The following is an 18026-nucleotide window of genomic DNA, read 5'->3' on the forward strand; positions in this document are numbered from 1 at the left end:
TAATAGGGTGAAAGGAAGGGGACACTGAGCACATTGTTCCCCATGTCCCTTCACACGTGTGTTCTTGTGACCATTTGTGTTTTTGTGACCATACATATCAACTGAAAGTGTGTGTTTGTCACTTGCGCAGTGTGAACTCAGTGACTTGCAAAGACACACAGTGATCCCAAGACTCTGAAAGTCGTGAACTGGGGTACAGCATAATAATTTGGATCTTTAATTAAGCTGAGGATGCATGCGTGAAGTGTGGAAGGAGAAAGAGAGGACAACGATGCATATGCCGTGCGTGGGATGGAAAAGCGACCGAGACCGGGTAGGGAGTGAGGGATGAGGAGTGACAGGAAAGGGACAGTCGTCAGGGAGGACTCATCCAACGCTTTAGACCCACCATTCACTCTCTAATCTGTTGACTGCAGCTCAGTAGCTGCCACAGCACACACAAAAAAAAAAGAAGTAAGAGCCTGTCAAGTCAGCAGCAGCAGTTGGATCTTAATTGAGTGAGGCTTCCCATGAGTCCATGTCGGGAGCTGGGACCGCCTACCCACATGTCTGTGTGAGGGAAGAGTGTGTGAGAGTTTGGCACATAAGTCTTAAAAATACCAAGTGAGATTTTCCTCCTGGAACATTTCCTAAAGCTGCAAAACTCAGTCAGAGGTAACTTTTTCTAACGCGTCCCCCAAATGAAGATAGAATGTACATCCCAACACAGAATTTCTGAATTGACGGTTTCATCACAGATATGTTCTTTCAGCTTTGTCCTTAAAAGTATGCAGGGGGAAACTTACAACACCAAGTCACAGTTACTGCAACAATTCACCAATCAATAACCAGATCTATCTCTTTGGGTGTTTTTTTTTTTTTGCCTGATGGAGAAATTCCAGACGGGCTTAACTCCAAGGTCCCGTCTCCTCAAACATCCTTTGTTTCGTGGTTGGTTGTCTTGTGAAACAGCAGCAGGCATATTCTCTGCCCAGGGGACAGCGTGATTGTAATGCTTTTAGGGTTTAATGCTTCCAGTGTATTTATAGATCTCTCAGGGACATAGAGTGCTATCTCTCTCTCTCTCTCTCTCTCTCTCTCTCTCTCTCTCTCTCTCTCTCTCTCTCTCTCTCTCTCTCTCTCTCTCTCTCTCTCTCTTGCGCTCTTTCTCTCTCTCTTGCTGCTTTTTTTTCCCTCTCTTGCCAACTTCCATCTTGGTTTCATGTTCACAGCTTTTTTTTATCACATTACATGGTGAGAAAACAGGTACCACAGACTGCAGTCCAAACACGAGGACCCTCCACATGAAAGTTACAGACAATTCCTTCGTAGAATGAAGCCACTTCATGTCTGTAGAGGAATTGTCCATCCATCATCCATCCATAGAGACACACATAGCGAGACAAACAACCATTGAACCATTTACTCTCACACCAATGGTCAATTTAGAGTGTCCAGTTTACCTAATCCCTGTGAACACTTTGATATAACGTTGTGTGGCATTCTTCTGATTGTTCTGCTGTAATGTGTGTGTGTGTGTGTGTGTGTGTGTGTGTGTGTTTTGCTCACATTGATAAGTTAGCTTTAATGGCTATGTTATTTTCATTGTCATGTCAATATTAGCTTACACTCTTAGAAATAAAAGTGCTAAAGTAGAACCATATAAGGTTCTTCGGCTTGTCCTCATATGAGAACCCCTTTTTGGCTCCAGGTCAAACCATTTTATGAAGGTTCCACCTGGAACCCTTTTTTGAGGGTTCCACCAATAACTTTTTTAAAACCCTTTATTCAGGAAAGGGGTTTTAAAGGGTTCTCTGGATCAAAATGGTTCTTACTGGAACCATTAGTGTTACCAAGAACCCTTGAAAAACCCTTTCTTCGGGAAAGGGTCTTTCTTCACTGAAGACCTGCAGGTCACCGTGCATTACATTTGTTGTCAATTGCACCATAGTCATGCCCTAAAAGTGACATCTAGTTAGCCGTGAGACTGTTGACCTCCCTCTTTCCCTAGTGTTAGGGAGCTAATGTGGACTTTATACCAGAGAGGATGTTTCCTTTAAAGCTCCCATAGAACGGAAGTACTAATTAACGCTGTGTATCTGCGCCATTACCTCGATTATGAAGCTATGAAGGTTCGAAACAAACAGTTCAGCCACTGCTGAGAACACTGTTTTCTTGTAATCTCGGGCTCAGCGAGATCTCTGAAAAAACCCGTTCTGGTTACGTAAACAGCATTTCTCCTGAACAGCAGATCCTCCTGCTCTGGGCACTAGTCCAGGCACATCCGGTTGCGTACATTGAACCGCAGAAGAAGAAGAACGTCCGTTGTTGAGGTGTTTCACGAGCGACAGTGTCTTCTGACTCTGGGTCTGACTCTGGGTCAAAGGCATAAAAGGGACTGCGGCGGGGAGTCGTGACGAAGCCATTTTTAAACATTGTTAAAACAATGTTTTGATAATGAGTAGCAGTGCATCCACCGTTCCAGAGGGGGGAGCTGCTCTTCTGAGAGCTGGTGTGCTAATTACGTCACTTCCAGGTATTGGCCAATCACAAGACAGTTGGGAAAGCCCTCGCTGGCTGTCTTCTGGGTGTGAGAGTTCAGTCTGAAATATTGCGGCTGAGGACAGTGTCAGTAAGGAGAGATTTCTATCGGCTCGTTTACAGCAACTAGGAGGTTTTTTACCATAAAACAAGTTAATGTATGTAAGTAGACCTCCATAACTCACGTATTATGTGTGATAGGACCGCTCTATGGGAGCTTTAAGATAACTTTTTATTCAAGGATCTTGTCTCACCTCACTTCATCTGTAATAATAACACATCCTCCCTCCGGCCGAGGAATGCCCCTCTTTAAATATAACTCTTTCCATGATTGACAGGACAACCTTGAACCCTCTTAGCCAAGTGGAATTAAATGCCCACACAGCGTTCAAAAGTAAAGTGCAATTATAAGACCCTCTCTTATTCGCAGGCTGCGGTTTGATGAAGGCGATCCATCAAAGTGAGACAAGTCAAACGACCGTTTCATAGTTTCTTTCGTAGGGGCCATGCAGCACGAGTGTTGTAACTGATGATGAATGACGTGTGGAACACCAGACTTTGTGTGGCAGTGCAGAGGCACTGGGTGCAGGCGATGATTACTGTCGACCTATAGAGTGACATATATGTTTCCTGTGTTATGCTAAGCTCGAACATTTCCAGAGACCTGTCAGTTTAAAAAAAACTGCTACGGCTGAATGATCTGGGGAAAAATGTCTTTTCTGACAGATGAGATTGCGTTTTTGATTCTCAATGTCATTTTTAGGTCAAACTTTATTCACTGTGTAACAGCTTTAAAACATGATGGAGCATTATACCATGTTTATCATATATATAAATAGCTCTTTTCTGTAAACAGTTTCTGACACTGACATAGGCAGATATAAAATGCATTGGCACTTTAGTATAAACATGTAGTAAGTGCTTTGGTATAAACCCCAGCACAGATGTGTTATATAACTTACACATCCTACATTGCAGCATTTACAATGTGCAGACAATTGTATTCGTGTTTTTTTTTTATTTTGTTTTGCTTGAAGATTTCCCGGTTTAACCGAGACGATTCAGTAGTGCTGTCTGGGTTTTGTGAAACAGCCCCTGTGGTCTTTGGTGGTTCAGCTGTTTTGGATGCGTAAAAACCCAGAATATAGCTCCACTCAGGTCACATGTCAGACCTGCAGTGATGCTGCCTATCTTCTTACTTTCTTTCTTTCAAACAGTGGGAACGTGTTTCATAGCTCCCAGGTCTGCTTGTCTTCACTGCTGGTGCAAGACTGAAGCAATTATTTACCGTGTCTGTAAAGCCTGTCAGCCATTTGCACTTCAGTGAAGACATTCATACCTCTATACAGCCCACTTCTCCTGCTGCTGTTGCTGCTGCTGATTCTCACTTTAGAGACTGTTGGCTTTAAAAGTCAGCTGTGCAGAAGTTTAGCCAGCAGCTGTAGCATGTTGAGCTTGTCCAATTAAAAGTCATAAAAATGATTGTTTATATGGGAAAATATTGTGACTTTTGAATGGAATATATGATTAGTCTCATTCATATTTTCTCCATTGCTGCAGAAAACGATTCAAGTCTTGTTTAGGAATGTTGTGATCATAGGAAATACAAGTTCCTTCTGTGTGTGGTACACACATTTGCACACACACACAGAGATTTGTACAGCTATTGTTTTAGAGACTCTCAGTGACTTCCATTCCAAAGCCCTATCCCTAACCTTAACCCATTACCAGTTAACACCTAACGTCAACTAAATCTCACCCCTAAACCTAAAGAGTTCCTCAGAAATGAGATTCTGGCTCATTAGGACTGGGTTTTTGCTCTTTATGAGGACTACTGGTCTTGAGAAGGTCAGTGTTTATGCCAGGAAAGGTCCTAAAATAACAAATACAAGCACACACACACACACAAATCTAAGTATTTTTTCTTTCTTTCTTTCTCACTACTTCTCATTTCTCACAAACTGACATTTATTACTGAGCTTAATTACTGCTGCCATTATTTATGCTAAAGCTAAATAGCCTCACTCTATTGTCACACTCTCAGTGTTTCTCATGCACCTCTCGCAGGAAGGCAAATAAGAATAATTTCCTCAAAAATAAATTATTCCCCGAAAGAGTTGATACCAAAAAAAAAAACTTTATTTATAGACTTTATTGCGGACTGTCACTCATTCATGATGTACATCTGCATTTTTTAATTATTATTATTATTATTTTTTAAATTCACTGTTCATACCATATACGATGCTTGCTTACTTCCACGTGTCAGTCACCATCACTGCAGATGGTCTGTAAGCCCCATGTATCTCTCACAGTTATTGATGCAAGGCGGAATTATGCAGACGCACTTCAGTTCTGCAAACAAGCCTTAAATCTTAATTTAGATATTAATTAGATTCCCAGGCACTTGGCAAAGCCCCGTGATTTCCCCCGACGCCGGCCTTGTTTTTATTTGAGGCGTCTGCCGCTTCGGAGTATAGTATGTAGGTGACAATGTAGGAGAGTCAATAACATGATTGAAACAAGTTCATTAACTGGGAAACACTGCGGCGGCACCGACAAGGAGCGGAATCATCGGTCAGCGGGGGAGAACGCACAGTGATGTTTGTTTTAACTGCTGCGATTAACACTGAGTGCAACAGTGTGTAATCATGTGCATTATGAATGTCACAGCTTTTTTGTTTTGTTGCTGGTTAGTTGTGCAAATCCCAGTGATAGCCACAATTATGAATAATTAAGATTCTTACAGTAATATCTTACAAAAATACAACACATGCTGTACTTTACTCTACTTGCACACTTAAAATACATGAGAAACGGACACAGTCTTCCAGTTACAACATTGGGATTTGACCACTGCCATTTCAATATAGACAAACAGAGTGATGTCTTCAAAGTACTTGAAGGAAAAGTCCATCCATCCGCCCATTTTCTACCGCTTCATCCTCCACATGAGGGCGCTGTGCCTATCTCAGCTGACATTGGGGCGATAGGCGGGGTTTACCCTGGACAGTTCGCCAGTCCATCACGGGACACACTTCTAGAGATAAACAACCATCCACTCTCACACTTGAGGGAAAAGTCAACAAGCACTGTTTGCTGTCAGCCAAGCCATTGTTAGAGGAATTCATTTAAAAGAAAGTACGGTGGAGCACATGGCTACCATTGTTGCCTCACAGCACGAAGAGAGCCCGTTCCCTTCCCCGATTCAGGCCTTCATGTGTGGAGTGTGCATGTTCTCCTTGGGTGTTTTCTCCAACAGTCCAAAAAAACATGCAGAGGTTTAATGGACACTAAATTGACTGTAGGTGTGAATGTATTTATTTTTATATACTTTATTAATCCCCATAGGGAAATTCTTTCTCTGCATTCAACCCATCCAATGGGGGTTGGGTACCTTGCTCGGGGTTATCCCAGGGGAATCCTCCAGTTGCACCAAGTTCCCTTTCCACTTGGCCATGGGCTGCCAATTTGTCTCTATATATTTGCCCTGTGATGGACAGGCGACCTGTCCACGGTGAACCCCACCGTTCACCCTACGTGAGCTGGGAGTAGCTCCAGAACGCCAGACGCAAGGCACTGAACACCTGACTAGCGCTCGTCATAAGGAGATCAGTAGACCTACAGTGAGTTAGTGCATGAATAAAAATGAGTCCACAGTGAGAAGTAGGAGAATCTTTACACTAAATGGCTGCGACATCAACTAAAGCAGTTGTCAAAATCAAATACAACGAGAAGCACGATACGAGACAGGTTAGCGAGGGGAAAAAGGAACGTTCGACACAGAGGAATGAAACAACCTGGCAGTTAACGATGGCTACGTTTAGATTTTCTCTATTCGTGTGGCTCAGATCTGTTATTTTGTCACAGAAACATGACCGTCTATAGCAATTTTCACTTCAGTTTGCGGAGCTAGATTATATACATCTGGTACGTGGACGTGTCCTGAATAACAAAAGGCCATCACCGGAATCCACGTGTGTCGGCATTTTTGCTAAAAAAAAAATCAAAAACAACGGAGGCAGAAGGACAGGTTAGTAAAAACGAGACATGACACATCCAGCAGAAACCCACACATTACAACAGGAAGTAAACTACACAAGATACACAAATATAAATACACTAGGAAACTAACAAACTGACTTGATTTTGTGAATGGCAGCTTTGTGATTCCTTTTCAATCAGTTGCAGTTTTGAATGAAAGCGAACGATCTGATTACGTTTCTGTCTCTCGTTGTCGCCGTCGTCGTTGTTGTTGTTGTGTAATATTGAACACTAATACATTATTTATTTACTCCTACTTGCTTTGGCTTCAAGAAGCAAGACCTGCATCGGCTGAGTCAGCCTGTTGCTTGATCATCCGCCTACATCCTGTTGTTTCACATGGACTTTATTTCCTCCACAGCTTCTTGCTTTTCTGCATGCACGCATCACGTCACGTCATGTGATTTCAACCGAAATGGGAAAAGACACTTTTAAATGAATGAATTAAACCCCTGCTCTTTTTTTCTCCCTCCAGTGCACACCGATCATTGGCCATGGATTTGTGTTGGACAAGTACAAGTGCCAGTGCAGGAGAGGATTCTACCACCCCCGCAGAGTGGCACTCAATGGCTTTAAAAGTAGGTTACAAATCCCTGTGTGATGTCATGATATAAAAATACGTCTTGCTGCAAACTGGTAAAACTTTGAATCTTTCAAACTTCGGCTGACAGCCTCGGTTTGAAATCCTTCATCCTGTGTTTGTGAGGTTACGAAATACTAAAGCTCATTTGTGTGGGAATATTTCTATTCCGGGGTCTCGTGGAAGCTACAGGTAGCATCTGGAACACAGACCTGTGAGGCAACATTTGGAAATAAGTGGGACAGCTTATGTAAGGGAAGACAAGCACAAGTTTAATCCCTTCCTTCCACCTCACTTTGTTTTTTTTCTTGTTTTTTTTGCAAAGACAAGAAAAAGACATTAGTGTCTCATGCATTTTAACGTGGAGGAAAACCAAAGCTTTACATCTGATGACAGGTGGCTGATTGATGTCTCCCGTGCAGACTTCTCTCCCTTTCCCATTATTTCCTGATCGCCCAGTCTATCACTGGTTTTTTTGGCTACATGCAAGACTCTGTCTTTGTTTAAAAATACATCATCTCTGCATAGGAAACACCTGCTGTGCAAACCACCCTGGCATTTTTAACTACCGAAGAAGGAGAAGTTGGAAAATTTGGCTGAAAAAATAGATCCAACCACTTTCTGACACTTTTTCCATCTTCGTCAGTGGTGTAATGGCAAATTCAATTTCTTTGTCTCAGAGCTACAGCTGCCCATCCACCTTTTCCTAAAACCAGGTCCTTTTGTATTTTCAAATTAGGATTACTACAACATCCACAGGTAGTCAGCTCCCTGATACCTACAGTAGACAAAGAGGTGTGAAAAACATGGCCTGGAAAGGCAGACTCCTTTGTCTATTGGAGGAATGCGAAAGGGAGGTTGCTTAGGTATAAATGTTTTGGGCTCACTGTGCTCTGGGTCTTTCTCCAGCTTGGATCACTCGTGTGCAGATTGACCTTTTCTTTGCAAAGAAAATAAAACCTTGTCGGCCGGCAGAAGTCTCTATTTCGTTCTTCACCAGCAGCAGAGAATTTCCACAGTGGTTTCCTAAAAAAAATGTCCCGCTCTTACTTTTCAGCATTTCTTGTTAGCAGTGCTAGTGCTCCTTCCTGTTTACACTGACACGTGGATGCTCCGTGTTCCTGAATGGTCATGTGATCATTCCTTTTTGCCCGCGTGCTAATAGCAACACAACTTGCATCTGAAACAGGACACAAATGACGTGTTATTTCCTTCACAACATGCAGAGACTAACAACCATTCAAACTCACTGTCACATCTAGATGAATTAATCAATCTGTATGTCATTGGACAGTGTTAGAAACCCCCCCCCTTCATACAAACTCACAAAAGCCTCACCTACGTGCTGCTCTTTTAATTGATTACTTACTTAATTAGGCCCTTTGCCCCTCGTGTAACATAGGTCATCAGCGTTCTTCCATCTGACTCGACCCCTTGGTTATCTTCTCAGCCTCTCTCTCCAGCTGCTTCTTCAGATTTATCTCAGTGTCTCCTCCCCAGCTGTTCCTGGGGCCATCCTTTCTACCTTTTCCCTTCCAGGTCAGAGCCTGGCAGGTGATGCTTTATTCCTTAGTGTGTGACCAATGCAAGTGCACTTCCTCATCAGGATCTGCTTGGCCGTGCCTCATTGACCCTGAAAAGGGAGAGTGAGCTCCTGGTGGAGCCACCTGAGCTGAACAGATCAAAGGTTAGAGGCGAGACTAATTGGACCCCACAGAAACAAAACTGGTTTGCATGGGGCCAATAACTCTTCCTAGAAAACTACCTTTTTGAAAGAGCTTGGATCACATTCCAAAATGAACCTGTGGTGCACTGAGTGAATCTTTGAGAATATTTTTTTTTTATGTTGGACCTTTTCCCCCACTGAGTTCCTACATTTAGTCAAAATGTTACCTCCCTGCTTATGCTTTGAATTTGAATGCTTTTTATGGCGTCATTATAGTGCCATATTCCGCGAGCATAAAAACATAATCAGCGAGCAGAAAGACCACTCTCCGCGCGCTCGCGAACACTCTCCGCGCGCTCGCGATCTCTCTCCGCGCGCTCGCGATCTCTCTCCGCGCGCTCGCGATCTCTCTCCGCACGCTCGCGGTCACTCTCTACGCTCTCGCTGTTTCTCTCTGTAACTTCTGCTCGCTCGACTTTGCTGACTTTTGGCACTGGGGGGCGGGTATTGAATAGACGCCCCGTAACACCCCCCCTTTCTGATTGGTCACTTAAACGCCTGGGTCAGAGCCAATCCGAGGCAGAGTAGGGCGGGTCATCATTGCAGTTGGTGGCAGAAGAATGTGATTTAGAACGGAGAAAAAATAAGTAAGTAGAGGAACAGACAGATATTTAAATTAAGAACTTGCTTCAAGGGAGGATGGAGGCTCCTTGAAATCAAAGCACATGGGTTATCAAAACAGACTAGACTTTCATAGTTCCCATAGTTTCTGTAGTGGCCGTTTGTCAAACAAATAATGATTTCAAATCAAACTTCAAATTATGTGAATCAAAAGGCCACTGTTGCACAGAATAACCAAAACTAACTACTCACTAAACAAAAATACTAAACTAAACAGCACTAAATAATAACAATAAATAAATAGCTCCAACAGTTTCTATGGAAGCAAAACGTGTCTAACATTTAAACTGAAATGCATTTGCATTTCATGTTAAGAATAATAAATCAATCAATCAACCTATTTTATTAAAATCTCCTTGTCTTTTTCATTTTTATTAAAATGTCCTTTTCTTTTTCATTTTAATTAAGTGAAAGAATGAGTAGTTTTGAAAAAGTCAATTTTATTTATACTACTCATTCTTTCACTTTTTTCTCTGACATCTCCGTCCGCCGTTCTAAATCACATTCTTCTGCCACCAACTGCAATGATGACCCGCCCTACTCTGCCTCGGATTGGCTCTGACCCAGGCGTTTAAGTGACCAATCAGAAAGGGGGGGTGTTACGGGGCGTCTATTCAATACCCGCCCCCCAGTGCCAAAAGTCAGCAAAGTCGAGCGAGCAGAAGTTACAGAGAGAAACAGCGAGAGCGTAGAGAGTGACCGCGAGCGTGCGGAGAGAGATCGCGAGCGCGCGGAGAGAGATCGCGAGCGCGCGGAGAGAGTTCGCGAGCGCGCGGAGAGTGTTCGCGAGCGCGCGGAGAGTGGTCTTTCTGCTCGCTGATTATGTTTTTATGCTCGCGGAATATGGCACTATAATGACGCCATAGATTTTGTTCTGACACTTGACTCAAAGTGCCGCAGTGTCCCCAGGCAGAAAACTTGGCTCAGATGGGGGAAGGCGATCAGGTGAACGTGGTTGTTTTCAGTCCCGACACCAACAATACAGTGGCCGGTGGGGGATGGCGTGCTAAGTTGGAGCTTTAGTGTAATGCAGTGTGATGAGTCCTGCAGTAAAAAGTGCTCAGTCTGTGAGGAAGCTCATCTTCCATCGCCCCATGCAGACTGCGCAGCTCAGATTGGGTCGCAGTAGCTGTCGACCCCAATTCCTTCCAACTCCTCTCCTGGAGCCTGTCTGTTATTCCACCTGCATCAATTGAAAAGAGAGCAGACAGGAAACAAGATGTTCTATTACTTCCTCATGAAACACATGAAAAGGACAGATATTAAAGGGGAGAAAAGATGAAGAGAGAGAAGTCTTAAAGAACACAATGAATGATTGACAGCTGTGACCACTGTTGACCCACAGTTATTCACAAGGATAGCTAACAATATCTAGTCTGGCACCAATAACTCACTGTGAATGTGGGTGAATCCATAAAGGGCAGAGAAGATAAACATACACCTCTTATTATATTCCTCTTCTGAGGAGACTTGAATTAAAATAACATAACAATAAAAAACAAGTTAAAAGAGGAATCATATGTGATGCTGATGGAAAAATAAAACCGCCGCTTGGTAACATTCTCGACACGTATATAAATGCACCTGTGTCTATTTATACTAAACTTATTTATACCTCAGAAGCACTTTAATGCAGTATCTTCCTGTTGTTTGAGGACTTTACTGTTGATTATGCATCATTTACTGTGGAGATAACACCAGGCGTACCCACCATACACTCTTAGAAATAAGGATTCCAAAAGGGTCCTTCTACAAGGGCTGAGGTTCTACTTAGAGCCATTTGCTTTCCAGAAGAAAGGGTTTTTCAAGGGTTCTTGGTAGCACTAATGGTTCCAGTAAGAACCATTTTGATCCAGAGAACCCTTTTAAAGCCCTTTCCTTGAATAAAGGGTTTTAAAAGGGTTCTTGGTGGAATCCTCCAAAAAGGGTTCTCCTACGAGGACAAGCTGAAGAACCTTATATGGTTCTACATAGCACTTTTATTTCTAAGAGTGTACCCATAACAGTCTGTTTCAGTGGCTTCATATTTTAAACAACTAAGCTGTTAACACACGTTTGTGCCGATGCATTTACCACCTAACCATGACCATACATTTGAAAAACACGTATTTATATGTTTGTAACAAATATTCCAAATTAAATTCACATTTAAAAAAAAACAAAACACAAAACTAAAGCCCATGTTTTTTATTTATCGTTCTTATTGAAGGATTTATGTGAAGTTTAGGGTTTGGGAAATCCAACTCAGTGATTTTGACTGCGAGATACCAAGCATCATATCGACTTATCTCGAATTAACACAGATGGTAAATAACTTAGCTGACTCCTAATTCTGCTACAATGTCTTCATCCTCTACTGCCTTATCCCCCACATGGGGGTCGCTGGACATAGGGCGAAAGGCGAGGTACACCCTGGACAGACCACATAGACACAAACAACCATTCACACTCCCACCTACGGTTAATTTAGAGAGAGATTTGACTAGTCTGCATGTTTTTGGACTGTGGGAGGAAACCAGAGAACCCAGAGAAATGCAAACTCCTTGCAGAAAGGCCCTTGTTCCGACCGGGTCGCACACCCAGGTCTAACGACTATGTCATTAAATGAGAAACTGTGTCACTGGTGGAGTCTGTTTTGTATGTAATAATGAATTAATTTCAGGTTTCAAAGGTGCATGATTTGATAGAGCACATCTACTGTAAGTGCCAATTTCTGGTGCAACAACCAGTCAGACTGGAGCAAATGTGGAAGTGAGCACTGTGACATATTTATCCCCCTCTCAACCCATTATTCCCTCGTCTGCTTAATTAATGCCTGTGTTTTTTGTAATTATCACCCCCAGGCTTTGTGATTGATCGGTTTAATGACTTTTTTTACTCCTTCAAATTGATTAACTGAGCGTTTAATAAGGAGTCAATGTGTGGCAGTACAACAAATTAATTAAAGCGATAATCCTGGAAAACACCGCACTAAATCAGTTTTGTGTTCTCTGACTCATGACGCTCTCTCATTGTGCCTTCAGCTTCAGGGACAGGAGTGAATAGAGTTTGTGACTGTGCTCTCGCGTCCTCAGGTAAACAGCAGTTCTCTCACAGAGACGAGGCCTCTGACATGTCCAATAAGTGCATGCCGTGCCGCAAGGGTTGCACCTACTGCCAGGATGACACACCGTGTCTGGTGCTGGAGGACGGTGCTCTGCGGCTCGCCGTGGCCTCCTTCCAGGCTCTGTGCATGGTGCTGGACCTGGCCTGCATGGTGGTGGTTTACCACTTCAGGAGGAACAAGGTAAAAGGGGTCAGAGGTGATAAACTATGTTGGACACAGACGACACTAAATTTATGAATGAGATCTAATGGTATCTGTGACTTTGGAGGAAATTTTGGACTGTGACACGCGTACATACACACACACAATTTGTCCAAAATTTGACAAAAAAGTCATACAATAGTATGTATATTTTGACAAAAAAAAGTAAAGAAAAGAATTTGTCAGAAATTTGACAAGGTCAAAACGTATGTCGTCCAAAATTTGAAGAAAAAAAAAGAAAAAAAAATGTTTTTGTCCAAAATTTGACAATAAATTCATAGGTTTAAATGTTGTCCAAAATTTGAAAAGAAGTAAAACAACATTTTTTGTCCAAAATTTGACAGAAAAGTAAAAAAAAAAAATTGTCCAAAATTTGACAAAAAAGTCACAGGGTAGTATGTTGTCCAAAATAAATAATAAAAAAAAAAAAAAATTTTTTTTGTCAAATTTGACAAAAAAAGTCATAGGTTAGTATGTCGTCCAAAATTTGAAAAAAAGTAAAAAAAAACAAAACAATTATTTTGTCCAAAATTTGGCAGAAAAGTAAAAAAAGAAATTGTCCAAAATTTGACAAAAAAGTCATAGGGAAGTATGTTGTCCAAAATTAAGAAAAATGTAAATACAGTTTTTTTTTGTCAAATTTGACAAAAAAGTAATATGTTAGTATGTCGTCCAAAATTTGAAGAAAAAAAGCAATACAAATTTTGTCCAAAATTTGACAGAAAAGTACAAAAAAATATTTTTTCCAACTTAGTATTTAGTATGTTGTTGAAAATAAATGGAATACAAGTGGACTCAGGAGCCAGACACTCTTAAATGGTTCAGCACACTGTGCATCATGAGGCTTAAAGTCTGGTCAAAGCAAACAAGAGTCATACACTGGAGGCTTTAGGTGAATGAATAGATAAACTGTCAGAGTTCTAATAATGAGGGGCGACTAAATCCTGCAGGTGCAGTTAATTGAGCACAGGTGAGGCTAATTAATCAAGGTGTGGAGCAGAGACAGGAAGCATCAGAAGGATGTAAGTTTCAATCAAATAACTTAATTATCATTAAGTTATTAATTCAGAAAAGAGATCAAATGTTTGAACGAAGACACAGTCAGACATCGTTTTTTCGTTTTGTTGTGACATTTCTACATTTGAACATAGAGTGTAAACGGCTAGATAAGATAAAGAGTTACAGTAACATTACTGTGTAGGACAATATGCAGATGCTAACTGCTAATGCTAATTAATCCTAACACAATAGCTGACAGGCAACACGATTGTTTTTCAGCATTTTTTTTCAGATTTATATTGACCTTTTATCAACCATGTACATGTGCAAAGTGAAGGGTAACTGGAAATTATTACTGGTAACTACTCATTGTACTTTTCAAAGATGTCTCTCAAGAGTCTGTGGAAGTGCAAAACTAAATCCCACAAGTAATCACTGGTAGGAGGCAGCTGTAAACCACCTTCAAATGGAAAAATCACATTGCTGAAGGTATTATATGACATGTACTGTATATAATGTTTCTTTCCAAATAATTTAACGAAGCGTTATTGGAAATTGAAGTGAACACTGCCTTCAGTAACGATGTAACTAGAGAAATCAAATCTCTGCCGTTTGCTGCTCATTTCAACGCTCTATCTCAGATTGTATTAAAAAAAAGAATCTGAATCTTAATCACCAAATTCTGATCATTTCTTCCTTGGGCCAAAACCTACATCATCAGGAAAAGTGTTAATCAAAATCCATCCTTTACTTTTTGAGTTATGCTGCTCACAGACAGAGCCGTCCAAAATATTACTCTCACACACACACACACACACACACACACAGAAAGTCTATTAACATTTTGCACTACATGCATTTTTAAAAAGGATAACATTATTTATTTTAGGCCAGTTAGAGAAAATCCAAGTCATTTATTCATCCTTTACATATATATATGTCCTAATTATCATCTAATACACCTACCTCAGCCCTAATAATATCCTCCTCACATACTTACAGTAGTGTTATTGCTTCACGCACACTCTGCTAATAGAAAATAAAGACATACAAATGAGATCCTCATGGTGCAGGGTAACCTCAGGCAAAGTAGACTTGAATGTACTATTTATATGCATTTGTGCATTCTGTTGCCTCAGAATCTCCCACATTTCCTCTGTTCGCGAGAAAACGTCCCCGGAGCCTTTTTAATCTACATAAGAGACACAAGCGATGTGTGGGAAATGAAATCAATGTTTTTCTGTTTGGGCTTTAAAAGAGGCACAAATGTACTACTTGCATGTTTCAACATGCGGTTTATTCCACGGTATATATACGTAAATCTCCGTGTTACTGAATGATCGCTCTTTCTCTCATTTACAGAGCATCCGCACATCTGGTCTCATTCTGCTGGAAGCCATCTTGTTTGGGGCTTTGTTGCTGTACTTCCCGGTAAGTCCCCGCTTCATATCAGCTCTCACAGATCAATCTGTGGGTTGTCAGTGAAGTTGTCTCACTTCCTGTGTTAATATGCAACACGTGCGCTTCAGAGGTTTGGCATCACAAGCGTACATTATTTTGGGGTTTCATCGAAGCCATTGACTATCAGTCCACTGTTCTCTAGTGGAGTCCTTTCCAAGACTTCTTATATGTAGCTTATTCCTCTCTTGTAAGTCGCTCTGTACAAAAGCGTCTGCTAAATGCTTAAATGTAAATGAGGGTCTGAGAATGCACGTTCCTGGTGATAGCGTGTCATTTATTTATTTATTTATTACTTGTGTGACCACACAATTTGCCAGAGGTCAGAAGAAAATGATGAGAATGTTTTGAGGCACATGTGTCAAACTCAAGGCCCGGGGGCCAGATGTGGCCCGCCAGGTCATTTTATGTGGCCCGTGAGTGAGTAAATGCTCTTAAAAACTGTGTTAAAATAAGTCTATGCTGCTTTAAGGCGTGCGTTGACCATAAACTACATTTCCCACCATGCATGGCGATTGTGTTACCCACAAAGTGGCACTGCCACTAGATCGCAGTGTATCCATATGCATCATGCGACGAGTGAAATTGAATAAGTAATAAATACTGAACGTTATTTACCAATATTTTTCAGAGTAGTTACCTTTATTTTACATTATATTTGGTGACATTTTGGGTAACAATTTGAGGGTAACAATTATGCTGATGTGGCCGTCAGTGAAAATGAGTTTGACACCCCTGTTTTGAGGTAATACAAAGGTAGCAATAACTCAAAAAGGCATTTGAACCTCGCCAACTTTATTAGGTAATACCTTCAGATGTGGCAGTTGAGTGTATGTACATCTATGCATGTGGTATCATAACATGATACAAGATTGTCTTTAAATATTACCAGTGCTTCCCCCCCAAAATGATGGTTCCGTTTACTATGAAATAGAGACAGTAATCTCTGTCTGTGCACCTTCTCCAGTTCAGCTTCTTCATTGTTTTACTCCTGTGCTTCTGTTCTTTCTGAAAAAGAGTTGGACACAGTTACAGTTTTTGCACCCTGTAGTGTGAGTTTTGTCTCATTGTGTGCTCGTGCCGTCGCCAGCTTTCGTGTCATCCTCTACATAAGAGTGGGTCCCTGTGGGCGGATGCCAGTGTGGACCGTATATATATGTGTGTGTGTGTATTTACACAGATCCCACAGTGCACCTGGAGTGCCGCATCTATAGCGGGGGGGGAAGCAGATGGAAGAGACCTGAGCGCTATGTCACAGGAAAATCTGGCGTAACCAGGGAATTTGCTCCGTTCAAATACTTGCACAGACGGCCGACTGTGAGCCACTGCTCCCTTCAAACGCAAACTCTGATGGCTGGATGTGAGCCATTTTAAAATAAAGAAAGAGAATCTGTTGGGAAGAGGAGGGCCTCGGAGCATTTCACTGATGGCTGTGTGATACTTCTCCAGTGTTTCCATTAGAAAACAGTTTGCGTTTCGAATAGAGACATTCAGAAAAGGATGAGGAAAAACAAAATGGCTCTTGACTACACTCTTAGAAATAAAAGTACTAAGTAAAATCATATAAGGTTCTTCGGCTTGTCGTCATAGGAGAACCCTTTTGGAGGGTTCCACCAAGAACCCTTTAAAACCCCTTTGTTCAGGAAAGGGGTTTTAAAGAGTTCTCTGGAGCCAAATGGTTCTTACTGGAACCATTAGTGTTACCAAGAAGCCTTTCTTCGGGAAAGGGTTTTTCAGAAGCAAATGGTTCCAGGTAGAACCTCAGCCCTTGAAGAAGGACTCTTTTGGAACCCTTATTTCTAAAAGTGTATGAAGTCAGTTTCACGTTGTCTTCGTGTGCCCTCGTCAAAGTAATGTCACAGCGGTCTTCATGAGGGAGGAATGAAGCGATAGTGCTCTAACGCTGAAACAACTAACTGCAGCACATGAGAGCTAGTGAAGGTAATGCAGGGTTCACGACACACTGAGCACAGAAGAGCTTAGAGATGCATTCAAGAGCTTGCTTTAGCTCTTCCTTAAACACACATGCAGTACATTAGCTAAATATTTACTGCTGCTGCCACTTTGGTGTAATAGATTGCAGTCACTGATTAAAATTTACAGTTTTCAATAATATTTTTTATACATTTTTCATAATCAAACAAACATCCTAAGTGCTCATGAGGTGAGACCATATACCTTGCCTTTATCTGTGCTCTAAAAGGATTTGATTTTTTTCTTCCGTCCCCTCGCTCCCCCTCATTCACCCCGAGGAAAACTCGAGCACCAGAAATAGCTTCCCCCCAAAAATACCCTGCCACTCTCTTATGCTCACACAGACTTAGCTACACGCACAGTTTTTCCTTTTCCCTTTGCTCTGCAGATTCTCAGCATTTTCATCTCTGCATTTTTTAGCACACTCGTCGTCGTCCTCCTCCTCCTGTCTTTTTCTCCTCCGATCTCCTGCCCCCACTTCTCTCATGTTAAAACCCTGTCATTAACCTGCTGCGTGTTTTCTTTGCATCTCACCTCTGTGTCTGCCTTCTTCTCTCTCCCTGCAGACTTAATGTTTGTTGCTTAATGCTGTTTCTGTTTCTTTTTCCTTTTTGCCATCTCAGAAACCTCCTCAGCCACTGCACAAGCCTGGTGCAGCTGCTCTGGTGCTCAATGCATTTTTAAACACTCCATCAAGTTGTTTTAAAAAATACATCTGCTGATTAATTGATGGAGGAGGCATGGGAGGTTTGATGCAAACCAAGCAGACTGCCTTCCTTTCTGAGCAATATAAACAT

The 18026-nt window shown here is 41.7% G+C and overlaps 1 protein-coding gene across 1 annotated transcript in view; it reads left to right on the forward strand.

Moving 5' to 3' along the window:
• The window catches only part of gpr158b (G protein-coupled receptor 158b), a gene marked incomplete at both ends in the record, with an annotated part of 54432 nt that overhangs the window by 13522 nt on the left and 22884 nt on the right, over positions 1-18026 (forward strand). Inside the window, 3 exons of the mRNA XM_083890443.1 lie at positions 7040-7142; positions 12566-12777; positions 15160-15228. Of these exons, the coding sequence (XP_083746569.1) occupies positions 7040-7142; positions 12566-12777; positions 15160-15228 (384 nt within the window). The remainder of the gene's footprint in view (positions 1-7039; positions 7143-12565; positions 12778-15159; positions 15229-18026) is intronic.

The sequence above is a fragment of the Microchirus variegatus genome (assembly GCF_963457635.1).
Source record: "Microchirus variegatus genome assembly, chromosome: 5".
NCBI classification, from domain to species: domain Eukaryota; kingdom Metazoa; phylum Chordata; class Actinopteri; order Pleuronectiformes; family Soleidae; genus Microchirus; species Microchirus variegatus.